A 27,574-nucleotide genomic window follows, 5' to 3' on the forward strand; every position below is an offset into this window, starting at 1 on the left:
AGGTTGTCGTCCGCCAATCGGGTTGGAGGGTTTGTGCGGGGGCGGGACTAAACGCGCAAGTTTGGTTGGAGAGGGAAGGCGCCCCCAGAGCCGCTGAAACATGTCGGAGCGCAAGGTGTTAAATGTAAGTGTGGAGACGCGCGGTGGTGTGTCGCGCACCGGCTCCGCGCAACCGGTGGACAGCGGGGAGTTTATCGCCATGGAAACCGCCTCCCCATATCGACATCCTCTCTCCCCCAATGTCCCCACCCCCCCCCCCCCCATCCCCCCGAACCTTCCCCCCCCCCCCCCCCCCTCCCCCAACCCCCCCCCCCCCCTCCCCCCCCCCCCCCTCCCCCCCCCCCCCTCCCCTCCCCCCCCCCCCTCTCCCTCCTCCTCCCCTCCTCCTCTCCCCTCCTCCCCCCCCTCCCCCCTCTCCCCCCATCCCCTCCTCCTCCCCTCCTCCTCTCCCCCCCTCTCCCCCCCATCCCCTCCCCTCCTCTCCCCCCCCATCCCCTCCCCCCCCATCCTCTCCCCCCCCATCCCCTCCCCCTCCCCTCTCTCCCCCCCCCATCCCCTCCCCTCCTCCCCATTTCCCCCCCATCCCTTCCCTCCTGTCCTCCCCCTCCCCCCCTCTCCCCCCCATCCCCATCTCCTCTCCCCCCCCCATCCCCCCCCTCCCCCCCCATCCCCTTCCATCTCCTCCTGCCCCCATCCCCTCCCCCTCTCCCCCCCCCCCCCCCCCCCCCCCTCCCCCCTCCTCCCCCCCCCTCCCCCCCCCCCCCCCCTCCTCCCCCCCCCCCTCCCCTCCCCTCCTCCCCCCACCAATCCCCTCCCCCCCCTCCTCTCCCCCCCATCCCCTCCTCCTCCTCCTCCCCCTCCCCCTCCTCCCCCCTCCTTTCCCCTCCCCCCCTCCCCTCCCCTCCTCCCCCCCATCTCTCCCCTCCTCTCCTCTCCCCCCATCCCCTCCCCTCCCTCTCCCCCCCCCCCCGCTGATCCCCTCCCCCTCAAGGTCCCCCCCATCCCGTCCCGGTCCTGCCCCCATCCCCTCCCCCCCCCCCTGCCCCCATCCCCTCCCCCTCTCCCCCCCCCCCCCCCCTCCTCCTCCCCCCCCCCCTCCCCTCCCCCCCCTCCCCTCCCCTCCTCCCCCCCCCCCCATCCCCTCCCCTCCCCCTCTCCCCCCCATCCCCTCCCTCCTCTCCCCCCCCTCCCTCTCCCCCCTGTCCCCCCCTCCCCCCCTCCTCCCCCCCCCTCTCCCCCCCATCCCCATCTCCCCCCTCCCCCCCCCATCCCTTCCCTCCCCCTCCTCTCCCCCCCTCCCCCCCCATCCCTTCCCTCCTGCCCCTTCCCTCCACATCCCTTCCTCCTCACGTCCTCTCTTCCCACCCTCTCTCCCCACATACATCCCCGTCCTCTCCAGGACTCGTCCTCTCTCCTCCCCACATCTACCCCATTTCCACAATGTCTCCCACCTACCCATATCCATATCCTACCCATTAGTAAGGGTGTCCGAGGTTATGGAGGGAGAGATAGACCAGCCATGATTGAATGGTAGACTTGATGGGCCGACTGGCCTAATTCTATCCTATCTATTAAGATTTATTCTCCCACCCCATCTTCCCCATCCCCTCCTCCCGCCCCCTCTCCCCACATGCCCCACTCTGTCCCCACGTCCCCTACTTTCGCACCCTCTCCCCATATCGGGCCATTTAGCCTGTTGAATCCACACTCGGCCACCCATTTACACCAACCCTACATTAATCCCATTTTATTTACTCCAAATCCCTCAGATTGTATCTACACTGTGAATGGCTCAATTGTAGTCATGTATTGTTCAAGAAGGAACTGCAGATGCTGGAAAATCGAAGGTAGACAAAAATGCTGGAGAAACTCAGCGGGTGCAGCAGCATCTATGGAGCGAAGGAAATAGACAACGTTTCGGGTTTCAGCCCGAAACGTTGTCTATTTCCTTCACTCCATAGATGCTGCCGCACTCGCTGCGTTTCTCCAGCATTTTTGTCTACCCTTGTAGTCATTGTATTGTTTTTCCACTGACTGGTTAGCACACAACAAAAGTACCTTGGTTCACGTGACAATAAACTAAACTCAATGTAATGTTCACCAGCATATTTGGGGCACTAAACCTTCTGACGAGCATATCTTTGCAATGTGAAAGGAGACCCACACACAGCGAGAACGAGCAAATTCTGCACAGACCGCACCAGGGGTCAACACTGAACCTGGGTCATTGCTACTGTGAGGCAGTAGCTGCAATACTGTCATCATCAGGCTGCCATACTTCGCCTTGATGCTGTAACTCGATTCTAACATCTGCCTTCTCAATAGGCATATGAGAATATTTTGTTCATAAGTGAGAGGAGCCGAATGAGGCCATTCAGCCCATCATCTACTTCGCCATTCAATCATAACTGATCTATCTTTTCCTCTTAACCCCATTCTCCTGCCTTCTCCCCATAACGCCTGATACCCCTACTAATCAATAATCTATCTATCTCTGCTTTAAAAATATCCATTGACTTGGCCTCCACAGTCTTCTGTGGCAATGAATTCCACAGATTCTGGCTAAAGATATTCCTCCTCATTTCCATCCTAAAGGAACGTCCTTTAATTCTGAGGCTATGACCTTTGGTCCTTGACTCTCCCACTACTGGAAACATCGTCTCCAAATCCACTCTATCCAGGCCTTTCATTATTCAGTTAGTTTCAATAAGGTACCCCCTCATCCTTTATACTCCAGCTAATAGAGGTGAAATGCCATCAAATGCTCATCATACATTAAGCTTCTCATTCCTGGGATCTTTCTCATAAACCTCCACTTGACCCTCTCCAGCGCCAGCACATCCTTCCTCAGATATGAGGCCCAAAATTGCTCACAATAATCCAAATGCGGTCTAACCAGCACCTTATAGAGTCTGAAGAAGGGTTTCGGCCCGAAACGTTGCCTATTTCCTTCGCTCCATAGATGCTGCTGCACCCGCTGAGTTTCTCCAGCTTTTTTGTGTACCTTCGATTTTCCAGCATCTGCAGTTCCTTCTTAAACACATTATAGAGCGCTTCAGCATTCCATCCCTGTTTTTGTATTGTATTGTAGTCCTCTTGAAATAAATACATTGTTGCTGACTGGTTCACCATAAACACTGCTTCTTTCTCTCATCAGAAATACTACCCACCGGATTTTGATCCATCAAAAATCCCAAAACTCAAACTTCCCAAAGATCGACAGTATGTGGTGCGATTAATGGCTCCTTTCAACATGAGGTGGGGACGTTATAACTGCCAACTAGTTTGTGATTAAGTTTGTATTTTCAATGATAATATTTGTAACAAATCTTTAACATGAGCTAATGTTTGTTATTATTTAATTTGTTTACATGAATGGTGCATTGTAAATAATTGAGTGGTTGGAAATATTTAAATGAACAGACAAAGTACACATTTTCAGTTGTGGGGGACTAGAGGATGGCTAATTTTAGTTTACAGCGTGCAAACAGGCTCGTCAGCCCACAGAGTGCACACCGACCAGCGATTCCTGCTGTCTAACATTATCGTACACACACTCGGGACAATTTACATTTATATACAAAGTCAATTAACCTACAAACCTGTACATTTTTGGAGTCGGAGGAAACCGAAGATCTTGGAGAAAACTCACACAGGTCACGGGGACAACTCCATACAGACATGCGCCCGTAGTCAGGATCAAACCCAAGTCTCTGGCAATGTAAGGCAGCAGCTTTACCGCCACACCTCCGTGCTGGCTAATATTGTGTCTTAGTTTCAGAAAGGCACAAAGACAAGCCAGGATATGACAGGACAGTGAGCCTAACATCAGTGAGGGGGGAAGGTGCCTGGAGGAGATTATGAGGGACAGGACCTGCCACCATTTTGAAAAGCAATGATTAATAAGGGGTATTAATTCCCCACTCTCTTCCTCTGAGGGACCAATGTTAACTTTAGCATCTGCCTTTTACATACCTATAAATCTACCATCTACACTTAACCAGTCCACTTCAACCAACTTTGGCCTCACACCATTGTTATTTAAATTTAGGACATTAGTTTTACATATTTCTCTCTCGAATTGAATTGAAACTTTGTCACAGTCTTATACTTTTTCCTAGGGAATTCTAAGCTGTAAAGTCATTAATTAATCATGTCTTATTTTGCAGTACCAGATCTAAAATTACATACTCTCTGGATAGTTTCTCAGTGGACCACTCAAAAACACCATTCCAAATACACTCAATCTACATGTCCTCAAGACTGTCCTTGCCAATTTGATTTGTTTAATAATTAAAACCATCCATGAGTTTCTTTTTTACAAGCCCCTATTATTTCCTGACAGACTATCCAAAAATATATAATTCCGACAGAGCCTTTAATTTTATCTAATCGTTTTTCCTTACTCTGACTCTTTTTGCTGGTGCACTCTCAGGCCTATGTGGTCTTTCCTTCCCGAATATACTTTGGATCTAGATACCACGATCAGTACCGTGAGTTATTGCCATTTCCTTTCGCTTTGGCTTCCTAAACATCCTCTTAACTGAACCCCATCCCTCTATTGCCAGCTCCTTCTTGTATCAAAACTGGGAAATTGTTTGTGAGGGGGGTGGATTTGCAGAGCTCCTGCACTCCATGCCTGCTTCTCCTAGGAGTCTGTCTGTAACTCTAGCTCATAAGCTCATAGGAACAGAATTAGGCAATTTCAGCTCATCAAATCTACTCCATCATTCAATCATGGTTGATCTATCTTTCCCTCTCAACTCCATTATCCCGCCTTTGCCCCATAACCCCGACACCCTTACTAATCAAGAATCTGTCATTCTCCAACAAAAGTATCCATTGATATGGCCTCCACAGCCTTCTGTGGCAATTAATTCCACAGATTCACCACCCTCTGACTAAATAAATTCCCTCTCATCTCCTTTCTAAAGGTATGTCCTATTATTCTGACGCTGTGGCCTCTTGTCCTAGACTCTCCACTAGTGGAAACATCCTCTCCACATTCACTCTCTCTAGGCCTGCATCTGCATATGTTTATGGTGTTACATGATTACCTTTCTAAATATGCTATTTTAATCCCCCCTGAGTTATTCAGGCATTTTGAGAGCTATGATATGCATACAACATCAGAGCTTCATGTTCCAATACAAATCCCTAGACTATAGAACATGACCTAAACCAGAATGTATTCTCAGGATGCATCTCTCTAAGTTTGAGGCCACTTTTGCCCATGCAAGTAAATAGTATTATTCATAGGAGAAGGGGAAATTCTCTCAGTGCACTAGCTGACACTCCTCCCTCATATCATCAAATGTCAAAAAAATATACATAGAAACATGGTACAATTACCAGGTTTAATGTCTTTAATTTTTCTTCCTATATTAATGAAACTGGTGAATTTGCCTCTTCTTCAAAATGTAGTCTTGACTATCTTTTTATTTTTTTTATCCAAATTCAAATATACCCAGTGGAGATGGAATTTCTGAATCAACTTGCATGGTGCATCTCAATTACCTGGGCCATTTGTCTTTTGCTGTTTGTCATTTTCGCTTGTTCTTGTGTCAGATGCAAAACGTGTGGAGAGTATATTTATAAAGGCAAGAAATTCAACGCACGTAAAGAAACTGTACAAAATGAAGTCTACCTGGGACTGCCCATCTTCCGCTTCTACATCAAGTGCACCAGATGTCTGGCAGAAATCACATTTAAGGTAACTATTATTTCACCTTCCTTTTGCTTCACTCACATGAGGTTTCCTTCCACCGGTTTATATTTGTACGCAATCAATTCATCTAGAGCACGCAAGACAATACTTTGCACTGGGGAAATGGCGTTGTTTATTGGAAATCTATCATTCTGGCCGCTGCAGATGACTGCAGGATTCCGTGGGGCAATGTTCATCCATCTTCAGATACTTCATCAATGACCTTTCTTCCATCATAAGGTCCAAAGCAGGGGTGTGTTATGATGACTGCACAGTGCTCTTCATTCGTGTTATCTCAACGTTCCCCTTCAAATGAAGCAGTCTATGCCTGCATGCATTCAGACATTTGATTAGATTCAATTTAATGTCATTACATGACATAAATGGAGGTAACATTCATGCCATAAAAAGGATTGATGACGGAACACTGAGCTGGAAAGGACAGGAAGCTTTCAGGCAAAAAAGAAGCATAAAAGGTGGTAGATGGTAATATTGTTTAAAAAAAACCAATCACAACTGCAAGAAAGTAGTATGTGTAAGAAGAATTTTTAAGTGAGGCTGCATAGGTTGAACTAAAGATCAAAAGAGGGACACTTGCATTATTGGTTATGAACTACAGATCTCCAGACAGTCCAAGGGATACGGAAGAACAAATTTGCACGCATATTTATAACACATGCAACAAAATTAACAAATAAAGAGGGATTTTAATTACCCCAATTTTAACTTGGATACAGTCGGTTCAAAAATTGTCGAAATCCATAGATTTCCTAAGTTGCATTCCGGTGGGCGTTAATAGCCACTTGTAGCAAGCCTGACAAGGGGGAAAAGGAGCAATGCTGGGTTTAGTAATAGAAAATAGTTGCAGGAGTAGGCCATTTGGCCCTTCGAGAATGGGAGAGCATTTTTGTGGTTGTGATCAAAAATCAAGTAGATTAAATATAGTTCTGGAAAAGGATGAAGATAAAATGTTTTATAATGGGACTACTAGACCTAGAAGTAGTTTACCAAAAAAAAAGCCTGGAAGCAGCATAATAAATCAGTCTCGGGGCATTTCCGAAGAAGAAAAGCATTGAGGGTAACCTTGTCTCCACAAAGTGCGAAACTGTTTAATCCAAAGGCCACTGGATGGTGAGGGAGACGAAAAGTCTCAAAGAGAAACTTATGTCAGAAACTGAGAGTTTAAGACAAGAGAAAGCACAGGGATAACATTAAGTGGAAAATTAGGAAAGCAAGAGAATGTAAAAAATATATTGGTGGTTAAAATCAATGAAAATATAAAAATGGTTTATAGGTACACAAAAGCTAATGGATAACCAGGGCAACAGCAGGCTCCATTAGAGACCAGAAAAATGACCTGTGTGGGGGAGAGAGGATGTCGTTAAGGCTCTTTGTGAATATTTCATTACTGTCTTCATAAAACATGGAATGATGTCAATGTGGAATATAAGACAGACATGGTAAATATTGATCAGATAAAGATAGGAAGAGAGACGGTATGACATGGATTTAGTACCTTGGAAAAGCTTTGTATCGCCAGTCTTGAAGATCCAAAGGCATTGAACTAAAAAAGGGAGGATATTCTGGAGGCTCTGACTGCGGTTCTTCAATTCTCCCTAGTTACTGGAATATTGCCACAGGCCAAGAGGATTTTTAACTTGCCATTGTTTATAAAAAGGTTTAAAGGATCAACAGGTAATTACAGTCCAGTTAGTTTAGCATTTGTTCAGCTCAATTATTGGAGTCTTGTAAGCCGTAGCGTAAATACTAATTTAGAAAGTCACAGATAAATCAAGGACAGTGAGCGTGAAATTGTTAAGGGAAGTTCAAATCTAATTAGCTTTGAATTATCGAGGTGGTAGCAAGAAGAGTAGCAGATGTCAGTATGTTTGAGTAATTTTGCTTGCATGGTATTTGGTAAGGTCCCACATTGCAGGTGGATTAAAAAAGTAGGATCCCAGGTGGGGTGGCAACTTGACCTGGTGGCTGGAAGCAAGGTGGCTGAAAATCAAAAGAAATTGCAAGTGCTAGAAATCTAAAATAAAAAACAGAAAATCCTAACACTTGGCAAGTCTGAGAATTGACCATTCAACTTCTTGACCTTGTTCGGACCCAAAATTTTAACTGTTTTTCTTTCCACGGATGCTTGGCTGACTATTTCCTACATTTTGTGCTTTTATAGCAAAGAGTAGTGATTGATGGGATTGACATTGACTATTTTACGATAAGACAGAGAGACATGCTGCATCTGTGGTGAATCTGTGGAATTCTCTGCCACAGAAGTTAGTTGAGGCCAGTTCATTGGCTATATTTAAGAGGGAGTTAGATGTGGCCCTTGTGGCTAAAGAGATCAGGGGGTATGGAGAGAAGGCAGGTACAGGATACTGAGTTGGATGATCAGCCATGATCATATTGAATGGCGATGCAGGCTCGAAGGGCCGAATGTCCTACTCTTGCACCTATTTTCTATGTTTTTATGTTATTATCTTACCTATATAGTTGATAGTTATCTACTCAAGAGCATTTAGTTAGTTAATTAGCACTCAGGCTTTTTACCAATAATTGATTGTGGCCCTGGAAGCCCTCCCACTCCACAAATGCCATGCACTGGAACCAGGAAACAGGAGAAAACCTTGCAACAGCCAAAGGTAAACACAAAATGCTGCAGTAACTCAGCGGGACAGGCCAGCATTTCTGGAGAGAAGGAATGGGGGACGATTTGGGTCGAGACCCTTCTTGAGACTGATGAAGTCATACTAAGTGATTTCACAGAGATCAACAGTCCACTCGTGACAGTAATTATAGTATTGTTCAGTAAGGGAATCAAAAGTTACTGGCAGAAGGCAGGAGAATGAGGTTAAGGGGGAAAAATAGATCAACCATGATCGAATGGCGGACCTCACCCGATGGGCCGAGTGGCCTAATTCTGCTCCTATATCTTATGATGATTCATGAACCTTTTTTGGGAACTAAAAAACATTTCCCTGGAATAATCCGGATAATATGGGTATAAATACCACTAGGATAATTTAAGGGTTGGATTTAAAATGTTAGTCTTTGGAGGGTGTGTAAAAGTTCATATATAACCCAGCTAGACCTTCAGCTTCTTTCAGAGAAAACAAACTTGTCATTACCCAGGCTGGCCCATATGGAAGTCCCGTCTCATACCAATTGTTTGGGTCGGACACCAGTGACTCAGCAAGCAGCTTGAGTGCAACTAGCCTTAGCCACTAATGCCAACTACCCAAGATTTAGTCTAAAGAAAACAACAATTTGCCTTCATTCTTCATATCTAAGACATGCATGAATAGACCACTTAATCCTTAGCTTTTATCCACCATTCAATAAGAACAGAAGTGATTGTGACTTACCTCCATGTACTTGCCTTTGACGGTTTTTGTTTAGGGGTTGGGGACTCTTAGATTTGGATCTTTCGCAGAAGAGAATTCCAGACATCTGTCACTCTTCTTGCATTGAAGTTTAATTTAGAGATACAGCGTGGAAACAGGCCCTTCGGCCCATCGTGTCCACGCTGACCATCGATCACCCATTTACACTAGTATATTATCCCACTTTCTCCTCCACCCATACACACCAGGGGCAATTTGCATTAGCCAATTAAGCTACAAATCCGCACACCTTTGAGATATCGGAGGAAATCAGAGCACCCAGACGAAACCCACACAGTCACAGGGAAAACGTGCAAACTCCGCACAGACAGCACCCGAGGTCAGGATCGAACCCGGGTCTCTTGCATTGGCAAGTTAGAGGGCTAAGCTTCTCTAGGATAATTCTGAAAGGCTTGGTTATCTAACGCTCTAATCTTGGGTTCATCAATCAAAAGGAAGTTATCCCATTCAATCTAACTAGTTCATCTTAACATCTTGAAAAGTTACTCATATTGCTTCTAAATGTAACAAAATACAACTATTTATTTGATCTCTGTTCATAGCTCAAGCCTTACTGTCTGGGCATCATTCTAAAAACGTCTGTTGCTCTTCATCCAAAGCCAGTATATACTGTTTCACAGATCATAGCAGCTTTTGAAACTGAGTAGCTTGAGGACTGAGAAACTGAGTCCACATAATGATTCCAGCTAATTAAATCATTGCTGCTCTTGATAAATGTCAACTGATTATCTTTCCTTTTTGTCACTCTTCACCACTCCTTCCCTATCCCACCCAATGTTTCCAAGCACACAAATTAGGAAGGATGTGATTGAGCTAGAGAGGGTTATTATAGGAACATTAATAGATGTGGGTGAAATTAACTTCATCTGCTTTGAACCTCTGGCATCCTGCCTTCTGTCCCCGAGCGAACGCCACACCTATTTGTTATGTATTTGTATCTTAGCCTTTAAACCATTGTTTAACACGCATTAGTTATGATTGAGCATTCAAGAAAATAATTTGGTTTTGAATGTCTTTGCAGGATTCTCATCACTGTTTGGGTCACAGCATGTACTTCATTTGACATGTATTAATCATGGCTGCCAAACGTTTAATTTTCCAGACTGACCCCGAGAAAACAGATTACGTGGTGGAGCATGGGGCAACGCGGAACTTTCAAGCAGAGAAACTGCTGGAGGAGCAGGAGAAACAAATTCAGAAAGATCGGGAAGAGGAAGAGCTGAATAACCCGATGAAGGTATTGCAATTTATCAACAGCACAGAGGCGGACTCGCCCATCAGACCACAGCAGGTCTTCATGTTACATGTGTCTCCACTCACCCCATCGCAGGGTTACATATACAACTATTCCTTTCTCTCTCTCGTTCTTATTTTGTCAAGCTGGAAAGGCTACAGAGAAGATTTACGAGGATGTTGCAAGGACTAGACGATCTGAGCTGTAGGGAAAGGTTGAGTAGGCTGGGACTCTATTCCCTGGAGCACAGGAGGATGAGGGGTGATCTTATAGAGGTGTATAACATTGTGAGAGGAATAGATCGGGTAGATGCACAGAGTCTCTTGCCCAGAGTAGGTGAATTGAGGACCGGAGGACACAGGTTTAAGGTGAAGGGGAAAAGATTTAATAGGAATATGAATGGTAACTTTTTCACACAAAGGTTGGTGGGTGTATGGAACAAGCTGCCGTAGGTAGTTGAGGCTGGGACTATCCCACCATTTAAGAAGCAGCCAAGTACATGGATAGGACAGGTTTGGCGGAATATGGACCAAACCCAGGCAGGTTGGACTAGCGTAGCTGGGACATATTGGCCAGTGTAGACAAGTTGGGCCGAAGGGCCTGTTTTCACACTGTATAACTCTATGACTACAGTGCCCTCCAGAATGTTTGAGACAAAGATTCATCATTTATTTATTTGCCTCTGTACTCCACAATTTGAGATTTATAATTTTTTTTTAAATCACATGTGGTTAAAGTATATATTGTCAGATTTTATTAAAGGGTATTTTTATACATTTTGGTTTCACCATTATTATTTCATAAAGGCTCAGTGCCAAATTAGTCGGGCAAACTGTGAAACAATTACGACACCATATGAAAGGTTAGTTTTAGACCATAAGATATAGGAGCAAAATTAAGCCATTCAGCCCATCAGTCTATTCCACTATTTTCTCCCTCAACCCCATTCTCCTGCCTTCTTCCCATAACCTTTTGAGTTTCAGGCTGAAGTGAAAGGAATTGGGGCTATGAGATCAGAAGAGAGGTTTAAATATGATTAGAACTATTTGGTATAACAGGTATGACCAAAGGACCTGTTTCCATTAAAAATACAGCACTGATTCAGGCGGTATCAAATATGTTAAGGAAAACAAGTAGATAATCAAAATATCATTTCAACCATAGAGGTAGTTTGGCTGCTCTTTACTTTGTCACCATCTAGCAACCTTGCTTAACAAAAAAATATCATGTAAATTTTCAATTGACCCTGTCCCAACAATGACTTTAGGGAGAATGTTTCAGATCTCCACTCCACTGAATGTGAGCTATTTCTTGCTGATTTAATTCCCAAATAACCTGGCTCTAATATTAAGCTTTGTTCTGGACTCTCTTCCTACAGGGGATAGTTTTTCCCCTCCCCCAGCTTATCAAATCTTCAGGATCGACTCCATTCAGATCTTATGTACTCTATGGAATATGAGCTTTCTCTGCACCCTTCAATATATAGTTCTTCTCCTCACAGTTTCATTCGGGTGAATCAGCATTACATTCTTTCCCTGTGGGGCATGGTCCCAGCACAGAGCATTGATCTAATTTTACTTCGGAGTCACGTGAGTGATTCCGTGAAGAACCCAGCTCTACTGCGCATGCGGCATTACGCACAGCTGTGCAGAACGCGGCCAGCGGGAGTCGGGCAGCTCCCGCATCCAAGGACGAGAGGTAAGTACTTACCTTAATCGGGCCTTGTGGTTTTTGCTCCAGGGGGAGCAAAGTAGAGAGGCATGGTGAGCGGCCCCGTTTCGACTCCAGCGTGGAGCCGACAGTGGACGGGGAAAAGGCGCTACCCGGACCGCAAACGCTGCGGACCGCTGCAAGGAGCTGCGCTAATGCCGGTCCGCTGAACAGCTGTTTGGTAACAGCAGCGGACCGGCGGGAAGTTTTAAAAACCCGACCGGCAGCCCTGCAGACTCCTGACAAAGAGAATCGCCGCCCGGGAACCGCCACAATGCCGCCTGGAAAACGGCAGGCAGCCTCTACATACAGGTAAGAGAAAAATCTTCCCAATTCAACAGGTTCTACAGGAGCCAACTTCCTCCAAAACTGGAACAGGTTGGAGAAGGCAAAAATAAGTATGTCTGTCTCCCCAAGCCAGAGGAGGTCATGGAGTTCACCTCCAGGAATAAAGGGGCACTGGCTGAATGCCAAGGGAGCTGACTCCTACCCCAGTGCTATTGCACTAGCCATCTCCCTTGTCGAGGGATTGATGCAACAGCGGAGTTTGAGCTATGCCTCCTCCAATTTATAGCACACCCTTTTGCTCCCTCTTTTGAGGCTAGCTAAGGAGGCCAGGGCTGGGCTGGCTTAAACGCTGGGCAGGCGGACGAGAACAGCAGTATGCCAGGGGAGCAGGATCAGGAAGAGCTACTGGGTGTCGTGGGCCACTACATGGCTCCTCCACGCGACCATCTTCCCAACAAAGCCCTGCAAGAGCAGGCCTTTCCAGAGGGACAGAAGGGTCAAGATGTTACCGCCTTTGCTCGTTTTTTCCACGGATTATACTCTCCCAGGATGAGACTATCCCATTGCACTACCAGGGTGCTGACGCCTAAGATGTTCCCAAATTTGGGATACTCGACTGAACAATGGTGCATATAGACCTGCCCGCAACCCCAAATATATGGGGCTATGCAAACCGCTGCTGCGGGAAGAGAGGCAGCTAAACCTGTGCGCCTCATGAAGGCAGGCCATGGAACGAGCAGGACATCGCATCCAACACCCAGCTGGCAGCACCCCTCGGCATCCACCAGCGATATCAAACAAGGACTGGTGAAAGCCTGGCGACCGCTTCACATTACCCCCAAAGTTCTTTTTAGAGACGGGGCCCAGAGCGGAGCCGTGGGAAGATGCGCCGCCCCACCGACAGCACCAGCATACCAGCAAACTACGCCTTCATGAAAAAAACAACAAACATGGAGGTAGGTAGTCTGGTTCCTCCCAGTTTACACTAAACAAGGGTGTTCTACTAACTGCGGGGGGGGGGGGGGGGGGGGGGGCATTTACACTTGTTAATAAAGCATGGGATGCTGTCACAAATAACTAAAATATACTCAACAGTATTAGAGGATAAAAACGAATTCAAATTGGGCATATTACCGCCAGTTCAGCAATGCGCCCAAAGGGCACTTTCTCCCTCTAAGAAAAGAGAAGTGAGAAGGTCAAGCTGAACTAGAAAGGCTCATTACTAAACGGATCATGGGAGTAAACATGAACCATTGGAAACTACAAAAGATGGTGAATGTAGCATCATCATTGATCTAATATCACTAAATAAATCTGTTGAGTATATATACACTTTAAGATGGAGATGGGTTTTTTGTCACTGCCAGGCATCTGATCTCCCAAGGATACCTAAGGGGAGCATTGATATGGAAGATGCTAACTATCTTATACCCATGCACTAGGATCATTATAGATACCTAAAAATTTTACCTGGATAATGGATATCCCGGTTAGGGCAACCATGGGAGCATAGAGCAGTCCCTATGGTCTAACTTCTGCCCTAAATCTATTATAAATATCAAACGGCCATGAAAATATTAAGAAAACAAGCATAATCATGGCATATATTGGATGATATCCTCATATTAGGGGAAACAAAAGAATTAGCTGTGGCAGCAGTTCTAGCTACGAAACAGCTCCCTAAGCTCTGAGGTTTATCCCACGCCCAGATAAACCAGTATTGAAGCGTTAACTACCAAGGATTATCTGGGCTTCAATAATAATTCCGTCCATATGACTGTTACTTTGCCTAGGTACTTGGGTCACTATAATCAAATCATGAATGAACCCACTGAAGCTATATCACAACTAAGGTGGTGGGTAGACATCTATTTGGCGTAGTTTACAGCCCTATTATCATCACCAATCCCAATTTGGTTATTAAAAACCGATGCCAATACTTTAGGCTGGGGAGCAACTAAACTCCATATCCAGCACAGGTAACAGATGGACCAATTCACAAACATCGTTACTACACATACCGGGCATCAACTACTTGGGATTGGTGAGCGCCTATTGGGCTAAAAAACATATGCATTTCAAATGCAGCACGTACATATGTGGTTACGGATTGATAATACTATGGTGGTGGCTTATATCAACCATATGGGGAGCATAATAATCATTGTTGTGCATCAAATTGGTCAAACAAATCTGGCAATGGTGTGTCAAAAGACATTTTAACTATCAGCTGCCTATGTCCTAGGAAGCTAGAACACAGTGGGAGACACCAGGTCACGGGGTAAATTTATGATTACATTGAATAGATGTTAAACCCAAAATATCTGCTAAAGGTATTAAGCAGTTTGAAAGCCAGATATCAATTTGGTTGCACAAGAAGGAATCACCAGTAACCTATGTATGTGACTTGGGAACCAGATTAGAGGCAGCAGCGATAGATGCCTACACGCTGGAAGGGGGAATTTCTGCTTTGCCTTCCTCCCTTCTGCCTCATCAGACGGGCACTTCGGAATACAGATGGGAGTCTCCGAGATATTGAACGTGCCCGACCGGCCTACACATGGTTCCCAGTTCATCACGACACGGTGGGCGAGTCACCTATGGATTTCCCTAGTGGACCATGGTTGCTGACTCAACCCAGTATCAGGCACAAGCCACCCATGCCAGGGAAACATCAAACTCCTGGGTGCAGGGTTTGAATAGACCTTACCAGGGACTGGGATTATCCAAGGGACCACCATGTCGGCATCCCTGCGAACAGTCACCAAAAGCTAACATGGGTAAAATACTGCCACGACGCAGGGACAACATACCGAATTATTCAACCACTGACGTATTGGAGTTCCTGGAACATCTACACCATGACCAAAAGGTGAGTTACAATGCCGTAAATACAGCATGAAGCGCCTTATCTGCTTATCTAAAACAGCATGACAGCGGAGCATGGGATCCCATCCACTGAAGGTAAACTTATGAAGGGCAACTATAATATAAGCCCCAAACACCCAGGTATATACCCATGTATGGGATATTGGTGTGATATTGACATATCTCAGAGAATGGCACCAGCCAGATCCCTCAGCTTGCTTAATCTATGTTTAAAAAAAACAAAAAAAAAAACGCTCATGCTTATGGCTCTCGTACACGCTCACAGAGTCCGGTCACTCCATAAACTAGACTAGATACATGGTGATTACCCCGGACGCATCACGTTCATATTTAGGTCTGGTAAAATCTAACTCGCAGGTATTTGGGACTAGGCGAGATTATGAGTTCGGCACGAACTAGTAGGGTCGAGATCGCCTGTGTTTTCCGTGCTGTAGTCGTTATATGGCTATATGGACCAGGAACGCCCAATTCACTGGTGGGGTTCCGGGCCTACCCACCAGAGTCCAGGTTGAGTGTGGTGACCCATCTACTACTATATATAGACACAACACACAATCTTAGAGGGAGAGGAAAGCCTATGGGTCAACCACAGTAACCCAAGACGGGGTACGAGCCAAACCACTCCAAGGTGGCTCAAACAGGTACTGAAAGCTGCCGGAATAGATAATAATACATTTAATCCCATTCCACTAGGGCAGCATTGGTATCAGCGGCTGAACGAATGGACACCCCGGTTGACCACATTTTCAATACAGCAGGATGGTCAAGGGAACGACGTTCTGAACATTTTTTATTATAAACCGTTGATAAACCTGATTTAATTGCAGGAGAATATTACAAACTGCAATATTAATTTAAGCTCAGAGGAGCTCTTTATGTTGTTATTGTTAACAAATACCTTTCTGTTTCTTTTGAAAGCAGATCCACTGGTTGATTACGATAACACTTCCTCCCTCATAAACTTCGGCAGTGAGTGAAATAAAAACTGTTACACGGTTTGAAATCACAGACCTTTGAAGTCTTCACGGAATCACTCACGTGACTCCGAAGTAAAATAGTAGGATTAAACGAGTACTTACCAGTATGAAGTTTGATCTGTATTTTATGAGGAGTTACGGTGAGGGATTACGTGCCCGCCGCTCCCACCCTCATTATATAGATCAAACTAATAAACTGATGTCTCGTGATCTTTACTATCTTACTTCAAATATTGTGTCTATCCTGTGATTTCACACCGCTGCTTCGAAGTATGCCGCATGCGCAGTAGAGCTGGGTTCTTCACGTAATACCTCACCGTAACTCCTCATAAAATACAGATCAAACTTCATACTGGTAAGTACTCGTTTAATCCTACTATTATTGTCTAATTGGAGTTTTTAAACACAATTATATTCCACGTATTCCCACTTTGCTGGCCTCGGATATGCATCGCATATTTGAGTTATTCCTTTTTTTCATGGTTGTATAATTTATAAGCAACACATAATGCTGTCAAAAAGTGAAGACTTTCTTTTACACTATCCTGGATCCTAGGTTCTTTTTAATGAACAGAGCTGTCCTTCACATTTGAGCTTAGACGGGCATGACAAATAGTTCTGTGGTGACCGTGTACAGAGGCACTGGAGACAGTGTACCAGGTAGATATATACGTCTTTATTCATCAACGCAAGTAGACATTCTTTTGGAGACCCATTCAGTAGAATTTCTCCAAACTTTCTCCAATACATCGTTTTTATATTCAGGAACAAAGATAACAGCCAATGATTCAATACAATTTCAATGGTTAGAATTACATTGTTTACTTCAATTTTTTTATGTCTGACAAATGGTTGCACCAAATTACATTTTTACAATGGAACACACCGGATTCAAGGTACGGCAAAGCAGAGATCCAATCAATTCCCCTCAGGTTCCCTGGTGGAACGTAGTCATCCTTAACAATTTCTCCTTTGACTTTTCTCACTTTCTTCAAGTCAAAGGTGTAGCCATTAGCACTCGCACGAGCCCCAGCTTTGCCTGTCTTTTTCTTGGAAACTTTGAACACTCCTTGTTCCAAACGCATCCCAGCACCATTCACCACTCTTTCTCCGTTATATTGAAGACTGCATCAGGGCCAACACCTGCAGGCGTGCAGAACTTGTTGATTTCATCAATTTTACTACCTTACATCCTGTCCTCAAATTCACTTGGACTACTGACACTCCTCTTTCACATTCTCTGTCTCAACAAGGTACAAACTGTTGATTAAGGATGCTATCCCCCTACTCTCAATTTCTCCATCACCACTGTATCTGCTCCCAAGATGAGGCTTTCCATTCTGGAATATCTGAGACGTCCTCTTTCTTTCGTACATTTGGTTTCCCTCCTGCTGTCAGAGACCGATCACTCAGCCATGACTCCTCTGTGGCAGAGTTCCCCATGTCCTCACCTTTCATCTTATTTCACCGTCTGTTCCTTTCCATACATTTCCATCCCTCCGGCTTTGCATTTTACTCCCCCATTTCTTTCCTTATCTGACAACCTTTTTGTCTCCTTTTCCCATCTAGCCTTTGTCACTTACTCCACCTATCTGCCAATCCCATTCCCCTACTCCCCAAACCTGTATCCAACTACCACTTCCCAAGCTTTGCCCCAACCCAAAATTTTGCCTGTTCAACCCATCCACAGATGCTGCCTGATTCACTGAGTTTTTACAGCGTTTTACTTTTTGCTGAAGATTCCGGCATTTGCACTATCTTCTATCTCCCTGTGATTTATTTTATATCATGTGTGAAGTGTCCAGAAGAATTCACCGGGGAGTGTTCAGAAGCAAGGAGCCTGCTTGAAAATGTCTCTCTCGTATTAATGGCTGCAGTGCAACATTTAAACAATGATAAATAAACAGAAATTAAATAAGCTTGTTGTTGCAGAATGTTGGTTATTGCGGCACTCGTGGATTCATTGATGTTGTCATTGTTTCAGATTCTGGAAAACAGGACAAAAGACTCTAAGATGGAAATGGAGGTCTTGGAAAACCTGCAGGAGCTGAAGGAATTAAATCAGCGTCAGGCCAACGTGGACTTTGAGGGCATGTTACAGGAGTACCAAAAATATGAAAAGGATCTAAAACGTCAACAGGTGGAGGACGATGAGCGAGAGATGAAGTAGGTCAGCTCTCAAGATGGAGAATTGTCCCGTTTTTTGCATTTGATGACTATGAGCACTAAACTACCAAGAAATAAATGAATGAGTTGGAATTGAGAGAACAAGGATGCCATTATATTACAGTGAAAGATCTAGACGAGCCAATTTGCAGAGAATCTACAGAGATTAACAGAATAGTAACAGTGGGGTCAGGGATTGGAATAATGTCGAGGGAGGATTTTTTGAAGTGAGTTCAGGAGAACTTTCCTGATTGTGCATTTCGCATTGCTGGACTTCTTGCACGCAATAAGAGATGTGGAGCCAACCAGGAACCAAATTGGCCACCATGAGGGCACCACTCGAGTACTGAAAACGTACTTCCCGTACTTAGGTTTCTGCAAAGAAGTTGATTCTGTTTGAGCCAAATGTATTAGCAGATGGTCACTCTTGGTTCAGTAATTGTAATAAAATATGTTTTAAAATAGTTTCACAAAAGAATATAGTAACTCTATGACAAGCTTAGTTTAGTGGAGAGGAACCAATGTTAAAGAGATGAAACTGGATTTTGGGAGGGCAAATTAGAATCAGAGAGGAAAGTTAAAACTGGTTGGGCTTTAAAGAAGAGACTGTTATAGGTATAATCTAATTAATTCTCAACGTTGGCCTTTTAAGAAGAGACTGTTATAGGTGCAATCTTATTAATTCCCATAAAGATAAAGCCCATACTGAGAAAACGAAAGCAATGGCGAGTCAAAAAAAGGAGGAACAAAAGACATTTGCAGATATCAGGTTGATAGCACAAACAAACAGGCTGATTATAGAAAATTCAGAAGCAAAATACGAAATAAAATAAGGGAGAGCAAGGAGAGAATATGAGGAAAGATTCCAAGGAAAGCAAAACTCATCTGTGGGCCGATAAGCAGTCAACATGTAACAAGAGGAAAGGTGGTAGAAATGTGGAACCAAAAATATTTACTCAATGGGCCATAGCTGAGGTTCTAGATGTCTGATTTACAGGGAAAATATGTGTCTCTGCAAAGGTGTTGGTAATGGTTTGTTATTGTCAAATGTATCAAGGTACAGGGAAAAGATTTTGTTTGTGTTCTATCCAAATAAATCAAATATAACTATAGAGGAATATAGTCAAGCCATACACAAGTGCAACAAAAAATACCAGAGTGCAGAAGATACTTTTCAACACAGTAGCTGGGTTGACCTCCTTGGAACAGAAGAGATTGAGATGGGTTGTGGCAGAGATATTCAATATTGTGAATAATTGGACAGAATGATTGAAGATGAACTATTTCAATTGATGGAAGAGGTGATGCCAGAAAACTTTGAGTTTTGGGAATCGGCAAAACAGCCACATGTAATGTTCCTGGATTGGATCTGGAGTGCACTGCTGCATTGATAGTGGTGGTAGATCCCAACATTACATTAAAAATAACCTGTTTTTAATAATAATGAATAATCATTATTAATAATAAATAAATAAATGTTTAGGAAGGGGACGGAGGAGTGGAATGAGACAAGTTGCTGTTGTACAGAGCAGACATGGACAAAATGAGGCCAGAAGGCCTCTATACGTGATATAATATTTCTGTAATTTAAATAAAAACTTCTACACAGTTAGCTAATTGCAGCAATAGAGGGAGTATTTATTTTTTAATCTGTGCCCCGAGATTGAAAAGGTTTGTGGGAAATAAATCAAGGTTCTCTTTTCAATCCCAGTCCAGTAGTAAGCAACATCAGGGCCTAATGAAAAATAGGTGAAGAGAAAAGGGTCACAATCATTTGTTTTCTTCCTGCCTCTGAATAAATCATTTTCCATCAACTTTGACTATAAAATGAATTACACTGCTGAGATGATTTTGCCTGGAGCCCTGCATCAGTAACAGGATGCCTGTGCACATTTATCATAAATATGAAGAGATTTTGCTTCAAATCCATATCCAAGTTAGTGTGTTGGAGTAATATTAAACAGGCTTACTCTCTTGCTGCTTTGCATGTGTCTCACGTGGTGGTTTCTCTGTTCCAGCCGTTGCAGATTACTCACTTCAGTAATATAAAATGAGTTCAGCACAAGAGACTCCCCTTTAATTTATTTAGTTCAGATATACAGCGTTGGAAACAGGCCCTTCAACCCACTGAATCCGTGCTGACCACGATCCCCGCACACTAACACAATCCTACACACACTAGGGACGATTTACATTTATATCAAGCCAATTAGCCTACAAGCCTGTACGTCTTTGGAGTGTGGGAGGAAACGAGAGAAAACCCACGCAGGTCACGAGGAGAACGTACAAACTCCGTACAAACAAGAACACGTAGTCAGGATCGAACCCAGGTCTCTGGCGCTGTAAGGCAGCAACTCTAACTCCGCGCCACCATGCACATATCAATGTATTTATAGAAATGACTCATCAGGGGAGTCAGTTGCATTTGAGCAGAGTTAAAAGTTAATATGTCATGGGACATATTAAGAACAAATTTGACATTTCTTCCTGTAGCGCTACAAATTTTATTATTATGCTAGAAACATATTTTGGTAAGTTTTCCTGGTTTGAAAGCCTTAAGGACCTGCAAAGTGGTTATCATCAAAAACTTCCTCCTTTGATTAATTTGCCGTCCCAGCTCTTCCTCCCCACACTCCTCTAATGCGCTAATGGGAAAAATATGGGTATCAATGGGAAGAATGATTCAACTTGTTCTAAGTGTTCCCCTTTATATCTTAATTTAAGATCCCCTGTACAAATGTTTCACACTTGTTTCTATCCTGTAAGATCGATGCTGGAAAGTGCCCAGGTAAAGAGAATTCTAGACGACTCTGACTCAGATGAGGACTTACAGAAACCACAGTGTAAAAAGAAGACACCAGTGCCAGGCAAGCCCACTGATATCCTCAATGAGGTAAGCGATTAAACACTATTAAACAATGCAACCTCCAAATAAGCTCTGAACTACATAGACTGCGGGTATTGGTTTTGTCTTTTTGCACTATTATTGTTTATTATTGTGTGTGTGTGTGTTGTGTGCATATATATATGTGTGTGTGGGTGTGTATGACAAAATACTACATTTACATATTCTATTTGTGCTGCTGCTAGTAAGGATTCTATTGTTCCCTCTGGGACATATGACAATAAAACACTCTTGACTCTTGGGACTGATTTCAGTTTGGATACTTGAAAACTAAAGTTTGAAGAAGGGTCTTGACCCGAAACGTCACCCTTTCCTTCTCTCCAGAAATGCTGCCTGTGCCGCTAAAGTTACTCCAGCATTTTGTGTCTACCTTGAAAACTAAGGAATGTGCTCTATGCATTATTATAAAGTGGATATATTTTAGGAAACCCATTGTTAGAAAATGCAGACAAAACTGCCATCAGGAAAGAGATACTGTCTTCCCTATTCTGCCACCTTATACTTTCTATTTGTTGATTACTGCTTGTCCGTGAGAGTTTCTCCCAGCCCCTTTATGACCATTTGTTTACTGCCATGTCCGCCACAAATTTACCTCTCATAACATTTATAACCTTACCTTCGTTTGGCTTTCTTCTGGTTGTCACCTTTTAATGGTTAACACCCTATTTCTTTGGTCTTCAGCCAAATGATGAGGAGCTCTGACCTTGGGGATGTGCCTTCTTCCTCTCCACCGCATTCAGGAATTTCTCCCTCTAAACGTTACAGGAATCAAGTAACACATGAAAAATCCGGTGATTTTTTTCTAAGTTCAGAATGATTTGAAACTGCGGACTTCCCAGTATGTTGCTGAGCAAGACTGAGCCCACAAGATAGTGATGCCATCTCCAATTTGCACTATGGTTATTGATGGAACCTACATCAATGAGCAGACCAGCGACACTTAGTCTCCTTCTTTTGACCCAATGGGCCCATGTCAGCTCCCAGTAGACTATTCCCATCAGCATCATTCCCTCTGATGCAACTTATTTCCTCTCCCATGGCCATCACCGTTCTCTTCATTCTTTTGCCAATGACCTGCACTATGGGGGGGATTTGTGGAGCCAATTAATATCTTGGAGTAAGGCTGGAACCAAAATGGCCGCTATTACTGAGCCTTCAATATGGCAACTGGTCGACTGTACATGGGCAGGGTAGATTTGACTGCGGTAGAAGATGCTGTGAACGTTTGTCATCAAAACAAACACGTGAAGAATTGTAAGAAGAACAACATAGCAGCAGGCTGGCTACACCTTTGTGAATTGTGGTGAAATAAATAATTGAGATGCATGGGAGGCTATCGATGAATTACCTAACCAGGGATGAGCAGAGGTGTCCACTTGATGGGCAGATGCCTCTCTGTTAACAATCCTGTTTGGCTTTGATTTGACACTGAGAAGATGCAACACAAGCCAGCTGTTGTTTGACCATTTTTAGTTTTAACCGTTTCTCTTTTCACAGAATCCTGACCATCAGAATGAGAAACCGAAGCGGGAGAGTTGGGAGCGGAGTGTGGGAAAGCTGAGTGGAAATCTTCAATTCTCCGGGTTGGTGGTGAAGAAAGCACCATGCCCAAAAGCAAATTCAACAACTCTGAAGAAGGGAATCATTATCCAGAAAGATGGCCCCACGAGCTTTGGTGAGTGTTGGATCCAACATTAATTATCATTATTATCATCCTTTATTGTAATCTTGCAAAGCAACAGTTGTACAGTACAAAATGAGACGACGTTTCCCAGGGAATACCGACCGGAGCATCGCACGTAAAAACTTAAACATTTCACACATAAAATAAAAACGATAACAAACAATCCAGTTCCTGATAAAACAGTACGAATAGTTAAACAAAGTGCAGGTAAAAACAGCAACATTAAAAATACAAGTAAAAAACAGTCATAAAATGTCCAGCTGATTTAAGTGGCATGAGCCAGTGCCAGGGTTATTACTCAGTGCCAGTTATTAAATTGTCAATGCAAAAGCAGCAGAATCAGGTGGAGTGACTGTTTAGCAGCCTCACAACCTGTGGAAGGAAGCTGTTTAGCAGTCTGGTTGTCCGGGCTTTGATGCTACGGTATCTCTTTCCTGATGGCAGGAGATCAAGGGAATAAGTTCAGTTTATTTGTTTTCAATTGAATTGTGTATGTGTGTTATTAAACTAAAAATGTAATTTATTTCTCCTGGTACTGTGGGGCTCATCACCGAGTAGTATACTTATCAAAAGCCCCAAAATCACAATTCTGTCAGTCTTTGGATCCATGAAATTTGATTAAGTGGTAATCCTAATTTGGTAGCATCTTTACACAGAGTTAGAAGGCTGTGGGTTCAAGTGCACTCCAACAATTTGAGCCTAAGATTGTGGGAGTCCCGTGTGTAGGAAGGAACGGCAGATGTTGGTTTATACTGAAGATAGACCCATAATGCTGGAGTAACTCAGTGGGTGGGTCAGGCAGCATCTATGGGGAAAAGGAGCTGGTGACGTTTTTGGTCGGAACCCTTCTTCAGACTGAAAGATAGAGAAGGCCAGAACAAAACAGGGCCGGCTGCAGATGACCTCAGGAAGAGTGGAGTCCATAATGGCCTATTGTTGGCTGGGGAAGATGTGCTAGTTACAGGGATACAAGGATGTGAACAGCAGAACTAGTAGGACAATTAGGGTGAGGGGGAAGGAATGCAGAAGTCACTTGAAATTAGAGAAATGAACATTCATACCGCTAGGTTGTAAGCCCCATGGGAGTCCCATGGTTAAACTGTCTCATTGAGGATATAATCCCAATTAAAGAAAAACACTGGATTCCTCCTGCAGAACTTTCTGTTCTGTAACATATTAATTAATGTTTATCAGACCTTATTTGTATTCAAATTTGGTTTGTTTCCCAATAGTCGACCTCTTGCAATGAAGCAGACTTGGATATTAGTTAATACTTCCCACATTCCAGGATTGTATAATGTTTTAAATGAGCATCATTTTGGAAGTGACCATTGTTAGTTATAACTGGTTCCCATTTGTTTTGGCAGTTGTAATTGTCAAGTTAATCAAGTATTAATTTGTCATATTCACTGCATATGAACAGGAACAATGATTTGCTGCAACTTTCCAATCACATTAAATGCAACAACATCAACAAAAAAAAAATATACAGTAAATTATCAGTAATTCTAAATAAATTGGACCATGTTAGTGCAAAAATCTAAAGTATGTAGAGCAGTCATCGTGGTGCAAATCCCTAATAGTTTTGGTGCTGGGGTGGGATTGTGTTTAAGGTTTGTGTGCAGGGTGCTTCAAGAACCTGCCGGGAAGTTATCCCGAATCTGAAGGTAACTGTTCCCAGGCTCCTGGACCTTGTTCCCAATGCTAACATAATAATAATAATAATAATAATATTTTTATTGTCATTGCCCATAAGCGCAACGAGATTTGGTAGGCAGCTTCCATCCGATGTCATAACTTAAATAATTATTAAGATTTAGATACCCCGAGAACATGGTTTGTAAAAAGAACATTACAACAGTAAAATAGTCAAAACAATTCAAACAGACCATGTGAGGTCCTCTGAAATGTGAGTGCCCAGAAACCTAAAGCTGGACACTCTCCACACTGTCCCCGTAGATGGAGATTGGGGCATATTCTCCATTATGTGACCTCCTGAAGTCAATAATCAGCTCCTTGGTCTTGGAGGTGTTTAATGACAAGTTGTTATGTGCGCACCAGTCCGCCAGGTTCTGCACCTCTGCTCTGTATTTTGTTTCATCACCGTGAAGAGAGTGGGGCCAAGGTGATGTGGGTCTGATGATATAACCCAGCTTAGTGCTTCCTGTAGATCCCTTTGTTGGTGTGGAGGCCAGTACCCGTGATGGACCAGGCAATGTCCACCACTTCCTACAGCCCCCTTCATTCCTGAGCAGATGAATTTCCATACCAGGCCACAATGCAACCACTCGGTACGCTCTCCACCACACAGGTTGTAGAAGTTCAATAGAATATTCGATGACATGCTGAATCGCCTCCAACTTCTCAGGTAATAGAGGCATTGATAAGCTTTCTTTATCATCGCATCAATGTGCAAGAGATATAGAGTTCATATGATGCTATCGAGGTCTCATTTTAACGTTTCACATTTGTCAACAGTGTCCACATTGTGTTGAAATACAGTTCAGGTCGCATGTTCAGCTTTTGGTGTAGGACTTACAAGTTGTCAGGGGTTAAGGGGAGAAGGCAGGAGAATGGGGTTAAGAGGGAGAGATAGATCAGCCATGATTGAGTGGCGGAGTAGACTTGAAGTGCCGAATGGCCTAATTCTTCTATCACTCATGACCTTAAAGTTTACTGAGTAATTGGTGAAAATGGTAATCTTGGGAAGGGTTCAACAAAATTTTACACGAGTGAAATAGCATATCATTATACGCTGAAATATAACTCAGAAAAGTATATGAATGTATTCCGATCTCATCACATTTTTTGCATGTTCCAGGTGCCGCTGAGCAGAATGCAGTGACGTTGCCTGTGTCAGAAGCATTGCCAGCTCAGTGTGGGCCAACACCAGCAGCCAGCAGTTCATCCTTGAGCCTGCTGGGGGCGTACTCCGACAGCGAGGAAAGCCAGAGTGACTAGGATTTGCATTTGATTCAGCCAAGTGTGGAATTGTTCAAAGAGATGAACAGTTTTTCCTGTCCGTGGTGGCAGTTCATCTCTACTCTTGTGCATAAACCCAATTTTAATTGGAATCATAACCAAATCTTTCTCTGAAGTACTGAATAATTCCCTTTTTCCACATTATTTGGGTGAAATGTTAATAACAAGGAGAAGGCTTTGTTTTTTTGTTACTCAGTGATACAACAGGTTTCTGCACACATGGGTATAAATGAGGCTGGCCAAGTAGCTCATAGTACAGAAATTCCAGCACTGCTAGAAACTGATCATCTGGTCACAATAGTGTGTTGTTTATCTTTGATCAAAGACTCATAAATGATTCCTACATTCCTGTTATGGTGAATGTATGTATTATTCTATGTCAGGGGTTCCCAACCTTTTTCACTGTTTACCCCAGGCAACTTTAATAGCACATAACAATGTTATTTCACTTATATATGAACAACTAATGATGGACCGATAACGGTATACCAGAACTAAACACAGTCAGTCAATGAGAAAAAATATGTACAAATCCAGAATCAACAAATATACCCCTTCAGCAGGCGAAATTTACCCTCTGGCGGTAATTTACCCCAGCTTGGGAACCCTTGCTCTATGTTATGCATCAAATCTACGTCTCTGACTGATCAAGGCAATCTTTCTGAACTGTCCTATATTAGAAACTGCAATCTACCTAATCCCTGCCATCCCTGACTTCCACACCCCCCCATCCTCCCCCTCCACTGCTCAGCATTACCACCTATGCATTACTATTGTGTAATTCACAGTTCAGACCGCCAGTGTTTTACAAACTTCTGAAATAAAATGCAGTTTTAACCTCATTCTTTGTTGTTCTTTCTGTACAGATATTGTTAGGCTACCGATAATGCAATTCTGTTAAAAAGCTTTGACACTTTTGAATGAATGGGTAAACTGCATCCCAGAGAGGAAACAAAGTGCTGGAGTAATGGCACAGTGGCGCAGCAGTAGAGTTGTTGCCTTACAGCGGTAAAAAGACACGGGGTCAATCGTCACTACGGCTGCTGTCTGTAAGGAGTTTGTACGTTCACCCCATGATCATGTCCGTTTCTCTGGGAGTGCCGGTTTCCTACAAGCCAAAGACTTACAGGTTTGTAGGTTAATTGGCTTCGAAAAAATAGTAAATTGTTCTTAGCGTGTAAGATAGTGCTTGTGTATAGGGTGATCGTTGGTGGGCACGGACTCGGTGGGCCAAAGTGGCTGTTTCCACACTGTATCTCTAAACTAAGCTAAGCTGACTAAATAGGTTAAGCAGCATCTCTGAAGAACACAGATAGATGATATTTCAGGTCAGAACCTCTCTTCAGACTCCGACCCAAAAGGTCACCTGTCCATGTTCTCCAGAGATGCTGCCTGACCCACCGAGTTATTCCACCACTTTGTGTCCTTTTGTGTAAACCAACATCTGCAGTTCCTTGTTTCTACATCCTGGGGAGGTATTTCCTACTTTCAGGACAAAAGAATCGTGATCAAAATTTGAGCAGAAACATTGAAAGCACTACTGAGGTCTAATTTTACAAAATAAACATGAAAAGTGGTAGTAATAAAAAGTGTTTGTGACAGACTGCAATAGATTCCATTTA

At 43.6% G+C, this 27,574-nt stretch overlaps 1 protein-coding gene across 1 annotated transcript; it reads left to right on the top strand.

Moving 5' to 3' along the window:
- Window positions 1-26,794, top strand: yju2 (YJU2 splicing factor homolog). Its single transcript, XM_055658826.1, has 8 exons — window positions 1-124; window positions 3,158-3,258; window positions 5,569-5,713; window positions 10,220-10,354; window positions 18,200-18,381; window positions 21,148-21,274; window positions 22,784-22,961; window positions 25,792-26,794. Exons 1-8 carry the CDS (start codon window positions 101-103, stop codon window positions 25,929-25,931), a joined length of 1,032 nt encoding a protein of 343 aa, XP_055514801.1. The 5' UTR covers window positions 1-100; the 3' UTR covers window positions 25,932-26,794.
- Window positions 26,795-27,574: the final 780 nt, after the last annotated feature.

This window comes from Leucoraja erinacea, chromosome 29 (genome assembly GCF_028641065.1).
Source record: "Leucoraja erinacea ecotype New England chromosome 29, Leri_hhj_1, whole genome shotgun sequence".
NCBI classification, from domain to species: Eukaryota; Metazoa; Chordata; class Chondrichthyes; order Rajiformes; family Rajidae; genus Leucoraja; species Leucoraja erinaceus.